The following is a 6494-nucleotide window of genomic DNA, read 5'->3' as shown; positions in this document are numbered from 1 at the left end:
GGGAAGTGACGGAATCCATCCCGCCCCCCTTTTCGCTTTTCGCTGATGCGAGCCGTTGTTCCTGCCATCTCCATTCTCGTCTCCACCCGTGCGCCGAAGATTCTCTTTTGCATCAGCCGGCGTGGAGGTTTTCTTGCACCGCTGGAAACTGCCGAACCGGACGTTCCTCCAGGGGCTGGCCCGACACTGCTTTGAGAAGCGGTTGCAAGTACGCGGCTCGGCCCAGACAACCAAACGGACCGAAAATTGCTGGCCCGATGCGAGCCAAAGCGCAAGGCAACCAAACACGTCCTTAATTAGTCCGCATGTGGTGTTCTTATAACAGTTTTGTCCAGTTCTCTGTTAATTAATGGAGCAATATCTTCCGCTTAATTTATAGATTGAGGTGTTTCAAAAGAAAGTCCTCAAGGTAGATAAGCAATATCCTCACACGATCACAAAGTCGAGACGAAAATGTGTAAAACACTGTTTGCGCATCATAGGTACGTACTCAACAGTTTTAATTTCCTAAACATAGACTAGCATTGTTGAAAAGCTGGTGGGTGTCGTAATCATCTTTGAAGAATCAAGTACTACCAGCCGCCGGAAGTAAACTAATTAAGATCATGAAGAAACCCCGGCCCTCGCAATCAACTTGTTGCGCACACACTGCACACTCGTGATTCCTTCTTTTTTATGCACATGTGTGGAGCTCGCATTGACGTACCAGGACGCCATTTTCATACCCTGTCCCTGATTTGTCGCCATCTCGATTGATCAATCAGTATTCAGTAGGAGTGTATATTGTAGTGCCGCGCGCTCTCGAGACCCAGCCAATCAGTGTGCGGTCATTCAAATTTGTTCCGCTCTCGCGTGCGTCATATGAGAATGACCCGTAAGGCTAGCCATAGTGCTAGTATCATAGCTAGTATCATGTATCCTAGCCCCACCAAAAATGCTGATGTGGCAAGTAATTATGGATGAGAGAGAAGATTAGAGTATCATAGGTAGATACTGTATCATAGCGCATATCACGAAAAAAGTTAGTATCAATACACAAATTTGTATTGGGATTCTACAAATCAATTAATATAGCAAAACTATGATACTAGTCTATGATACTATACATTATGGATCTAGTATCATACAAAAGTATCATATGCATGATACTACCATATGATACTACCCACTATGGCCAGCCTAATCAGAAAATGAAACAACTTGAGCAAGGCGCCAAAGTCCTCAGAGAAAAGTTTGACCGCAAACAAACTCTAGCCAATTAATTTCGTCTCTAGCTTATGGTCTCGGGGCACAAGGAAATCGTCTGTAACTTGTTTAATAATTGTTCATGTCTTCGACGGGACCTGTAGGTAACGACACCATACCGCACGCATCCATGTAGAGGTAGGGCACAAAGCTAATAATAATTGAAATAATAATTGGTTTTACTAATTCTCGGCTGGATTCGATGGATTGCATCACGGTCTTAGGTTGCAACATGAGTTATAATGGGTTGCAATGAGATCTTTCTAAACTTGCTCTAAACTGGCTGGATTATCATGATCATGTATTTGCAACCGGATAAGATAGAAATTCGCAACCCATGTTGCAACTCATTACTCAGACGGATCAAGAGATATTATTCAACGGTTCAGAAGAAAGCGAGCTTATTGGTTAGGAGAGTGACCTAACCATCCAGATTTAAATCTTTGCGGGAGAGAATATCGGTTCTTTAAAAAGAACCTCGTTGAGAAGGGCTCCTAATCCCTTATCCGGCCTTAAAAAAAAAAATCAACAGTATGGAGCATTTTATCTCTATTGCAAACATGTGCAAGTGGGAAAATCATAATTACAACCATGGATACCACGAATCGTGATGCATTTCAATGGTATGGATGTCGACTGAGAATTAGGATTAAAATACAATCACACGTATGTTTAGTGCAATAATACTCTAACAATGCACGTGTTACGACGAAAATTTGAAGCATATGCTTACACGTATCAACCATCATCCAACTGCACCACTTCGTTTTTGTTAAATAAATTGCCTAATTGTGACTGTTTGTGTTGTCCTAATTCAAGATCGTAGAACACATACCTTGTCTGCATGTACCATTTCAAAAAATTCAACTGGGATCTTCATAGTATTCTAGCGTACTTATTTTTTCCTAATCATGCATTTACGTAGTCAATCTAAACCTCATGCTTTCTAGTCCCATGATCATTGATAGGTTAGTTAGGATTAGCCACCTAGTTAGAATCTGTTCACCTTCGTCCTGTGACTGCCACGGTCCATATATTTGGTATGTCGTCATATTAAATATGTTGTAGCTTATGGACAAGTGTTGTTGGTCATGATAGTATGTTGATATTTATCATATGTTGTTGTTCATAAGCATGTGCTTGATGCTTATAATGGGTTCATGTTTATAAATTATGGTTATAGGTTGTTGTTTATTGTGATTGAAGCTTCAATTTTATGTGTTGTAAACGCGGGTATTTTTATCCATGTGTACCCATTTATCCTATCGGGGTTGGATATAAAAGAAACTTGTATCCATTAACGGCTATGGGTACAAACGATAAACAAAATCAAAGAGGACAAGTACAGGTATGAGATAGCTCTACCCTACAGGTTCCATCCTTGTTTGTGATGAGTAATTTGCCATGCCTAGCGGCATATGAAACTGAGAATTCCTAGTTTTTAGCAGATTGGAAACTAAGCTAGTGCTTAATAGACTCCCGCAACGTTAGATTTGCATCGTGATTTGTGCACTTGAGTTGCAAGTTAAGTTGCAACTGAGATTTGTAAGTTGCAAGTGTGGTTTTACAAATGAAGTTGTAACTACGAAAAATGCCATCAAACATTTATTTTTCCTTCTTGATTAATGTCAATGGTGAGTTGCAATATGAAGTGCAACTGAGATTCAATGGACTTATTTTACTGAAAACTAAGGGCTCCTTTGATTCATAGGATTTGCAAAGGAATTGTGTAGGATTTAGTTCCTATGGAAAAAATTCCTATACATGTTGTTTGATTCATAGGAATATATCCTATAGGAAAAATTCCTATGGAAATCTTGTAGTGTAATTCCTATAGGAAAAAAACATTAGCTCATACCTCATGAAAAATTCATTTGCTTCAATCAAACACACTTCATCTTCCTATGGGATTCAAATAGACATGCCATTCTAATCCTATGACTTTCCTATACCTATGTTTTTTTTTCTATCCTTTGAATCAAAGGAGTCCTAAGTTAGTTCACGTCTTATGAAATCAGCACTACAGTAAAACACCCTCCATTTGGACACCCTGCTATTCTCGTTGATGCCTTTATTTGGCCTAGCTTGTCTGCCTGCCTACTGTCCACCCAGTGAGGCAGTGACCTCTTTTACTTATTTGACAAAAATGGTGCCCAGAGTGACCTGAGCCGACCTGCAGTCCGCTGGCGCCTGGCGGCCTGGCGCGACCCAACGACATCGGCGCGCTGCAGCAGCGGCGCCTGCACGACCGGCCGGCGCCGCGCGGCACGTACGCAGCGTACGTGTCTGCGGCCGCGCGCTCTCCGGCGCGGCGCCTGCCTTCCTGCCTGGCCGGCCGGCCGGTTCAACTAACGCGACAAACGAGTCCACGGCCGGGGCGCGTCGCTTTGGGATCGCGCGGGCCATCGCTTCTACGTCGCTGTTCCGCCTCCCCGACCCCGAGCGAGCGAGTTATCACGGAGTTGGTGGGGAACCGGAGCGCATACAGCATACTAGACTAGATAGCGAGAGAGTGGGATCGATCACAGAGAAAGCCGGACCTTATCAGCACCTCCACCCCATCCCTCGCCGTCCCCCCTTCTTCTCCTCTCCTCGCCTGCCTTTAATTCGCCGCTCCCTCCCTCACCGCCACGTCCAGCCCTCTTCTTCTTCTCCATCCCGCGCGCGCCTCCTCTCGTTCCGTACCACGGGTGGAGCTCGATCGAGCAAGCAAGCTAGCGAAGCAAAGCGGCGTCGTCGCGGTCGGTGAAGACTGAAGAGATCAGGCAAGCTTGTCTCTGCCGCAAAGCGCCGTCGTCCTCGTCGTCGGGGAAGCTTGTGCTCGAGGTAAGGTATACGAGCTATCTATCGCTGTAGGGAGCTTTACCGGATTGCGTGCATCATTGCTAGCTAGCTAGGCGTACTTGCTAGTGTACGAGATAAGTCTTCAGGTTGACGACGCCGCCAGGCCGGGTAGAAAAGCTCGCGCGCGGAGGAGCAGGAGCAAGATTTCTTTCCCATTTTTTGAGATGTTCGTGCTGCCGGCACTTGTTTGGCATGCAAATTCAGCTGCTATATAAAGACGCGACGGATCGGTGTGTGTGTACAGGTAATCAGGTGGCGGCCGGTGGAGCTCTAGCTCTGGAGAGAAGAAGGCGAGGAGGGGAAGGGCAACCCACCGACGGAGAAGCTGGCGGCCGGAAAGTGGTGGGAGCGGCCAGATGAAGCGGCCATGGCCGGGATGGACCCTGGCGGGGGCAGCCCGGGTGGCGGCGGCTCGCGCTACTTCCACCACCTGCTCCGCCCACAGCAGCAGCAGCAGCCCTCGCCGCTCTCGCCCACCTCCCACGTCAAGATGGAGCAGGCCAGGGACCAGCACGCCAGGATGTCGTCGCCGGACCAGACCCCCGCGGGCGAGGCGGCAGACGCGGGCGGCAACGGCGGCGACCAGCCGTCCTCGTCGGCCATGGTCCCGGTCGACGGCGGAGGCGGCAGCGGCGGCTCGGGTGGGCCCACTCGCCGCCCGCGCGGCCGGCCCGCGGGGTCCAAGAACAAGCCCAAGCCACCCATCATCGTGACGCGCGACAGCCCCAACGCGCTGCACTCGCACGTCCTCGAGGTCTCCGCGGGCGCCGACATCGTCGACTGCGTCTCCGAGTACGCGCGCCGCCGAGGGCGCGGCGTCTGCGTGCTCAGCGGCGGTGGCGCCGTCGTCAACGTCGCGCTCCGCCAGCCGGGCGCGTCGCCCCCGGGCAGCGTCGTGGCCACGCTGCGTGGACGGTTCGAGATACTGTCCCTCACCGGCACGGTGCTGCCCCCGCCCGCGCCCCCCGGCGCAAGCGGCCTCACCGTGTTCCTCTCGGGTGGGCAGGGCCAGGTGATCGGCGGGAGCGTGGTGGGATCTCTTGTCGCCGCGGGGCCAGTCGTCCTGATGGCCGCTTCGTTCTCCAACGCCGTGTACGAGCGGCTTCCTCTCGAAGGGGAGGAGGAGGAGGTTGCGCCGCCTCCCACTGGAGCAGAAGCGCAAGATCAGGTGGCACAGTCGGCTGGGCCGCCAGGGCAGCAGCCAGCGGCATCACAGTCCTCTGGCGTTACCGGAGGTGATGCCGGCGGCATGTCGCTCTACAACCTTGCTGGCGGGAATGTGGGGGGCTACCAGCTTCCCGGAGACAGCTTTGGAGCCTGGGGTGGCGGCGGTGGCGGAGTCAGGCCACCGTTCTGATCCGTCTCTTGCAATGCAAATGTACAATCCACACACATGAAGACTTCACAAGAGTTTCAAATGGTGGAGAAGCTCTTGCCATCCAGTAGAGAGAGCTTAACCACAGCAGGCATGCATACTGGATTTTTCATTGGATTGGCCTTTGTGAACTTGGAGCTATTTACACGTATGCATCGTGCATGCATGCGTTTTGAAAGATTGGGTATACATGGGATAGATCTATTGGAGGTCATGAGATATACTATATTCAGGGAGGAAGCTGATGAATTATTCGATGCAAGATCAATTTGGCAATAAGTTTAAAGGTCAGTGAGATCCTATGTTTTTTTTTTCGTTTTTCTGGCACCACCGAGTGTTTTTCTTCTTCTTTTTCTTACATTTTCCTTTGTAATGTTCTATTCTATTCTGGCTGTATCTTGGTGTAGAATGATGTTTCTTGAATGAAACTTTTGCTTCCCTTTTCTTGAGTGGCGTACTTGTGCAATGCAACAGAAAAATCATGGATGGTCAGTTTTGAAGTTTCACATTCCTTGATATATTGCATATATACAGTACTATTTTACTGTCAATTCTTGAATTGGTGGTGTTCTTAACCTGCTGGTCAAAAACTCGAAGCCCTAGCGCTTGCTGGGTCTAAAGCATGCATGTGTTTAGAACAGTGTGTCTGTCTCGGTCCATGAATTAGCTCACTCCCCTATGAAGAACCACATGATAGTGGTGGTACTCCTACTTAATTACTCGTTTTTGCTGCATATAGTCTCCCTAGCTCAGGGATGACAGACACTACCCCAAAAGCCTTCTGTCCCTCTCTCTATTTGTTTCACTTGCAGTCTTCAATAGCCTCCGGAGCTCAGCTACTGAGTAGCTCCAGTGCTCAGTATTTGGTCTAGGATTTGCTTTGAATTATCTGTGCTGTGCATGATTATATGTAGAGCCACAGAGGGCTATGCATGGGTAGCTAGAACACAAACGGTGGTGGCAGCGAGTCAGTGATGCCATTGTATTGATCATATGTGCAGTTATTGAGCCTGAGTCGAGAGGGTAGACA

The 6494-nt window shown here is 48.8% G+C and overlaps 1 protein-coding gene across 2 annotated transcripts; it reads left to right on the top strand.

The window, feature by feature from the left end:
* The first annotated feature begins 3622 nt into the window (after positions 1 to 3622).
* On the top strand, positions 3623 to 5909 carry LOC127306436 (AT-hook motif nuclear-localized protein 17). 2 transcript variants are annotated; one of them, XM_071822829.1, is made up of 2 exons: positions 3623 to 4076; positions 4334 to 5909. In XM_071822829.1, exon 2 carries the CDS (start codon positions 4457 to 4459, stop codon positions 5444 to 5446), a length of 990 nt encoding a protein of 329 aa, XP_071678930.1. In that variant the 5' UTR covers positions 3623 to 4076; positions 4334 to 4456; the 3' UTR covers positions 5447 to 5909. The 2 variants fall into 2 exon arrangements, with proteins under 2 accessions (XP_071678930.1, XP_051193035.1); XM_051337075.2 differs by having other exon boundaries at positions 3624 to 4071.
* Positions 5910 to 6494: the final 585 nt, after the last annotated feature.

This window comes from Lolium perenne, chromosome 6 (genome assembly GCF_019359855.2).
Source record: "Lolium perenne isolate Kyuss_39 chromosome 6, Kyuss_2.0, whole genome shotgun sequence".
Taxonomy (NCBI): domain Eukaryota; kingdom Viridiplantae; phylum Streptophyta; class Magnoliopsida; order Poales; family Poaceae; genus Lolium; species Lolium perenne.
Note: the sequence above shows the minus strand (reverse complement) of the source record. Positions and strands in the feature narration are given on the sequence as shown.

Excerpts from the sequence above, each read along its gene's own strand:
- LOC127306436 (XM_071822829.1), top strand. The coding sequence starts at position 4,457 with ATGGCCGGGATGGACCCTGGCGGGGGCAGCCCGGGTGGCGGCGGCTCG.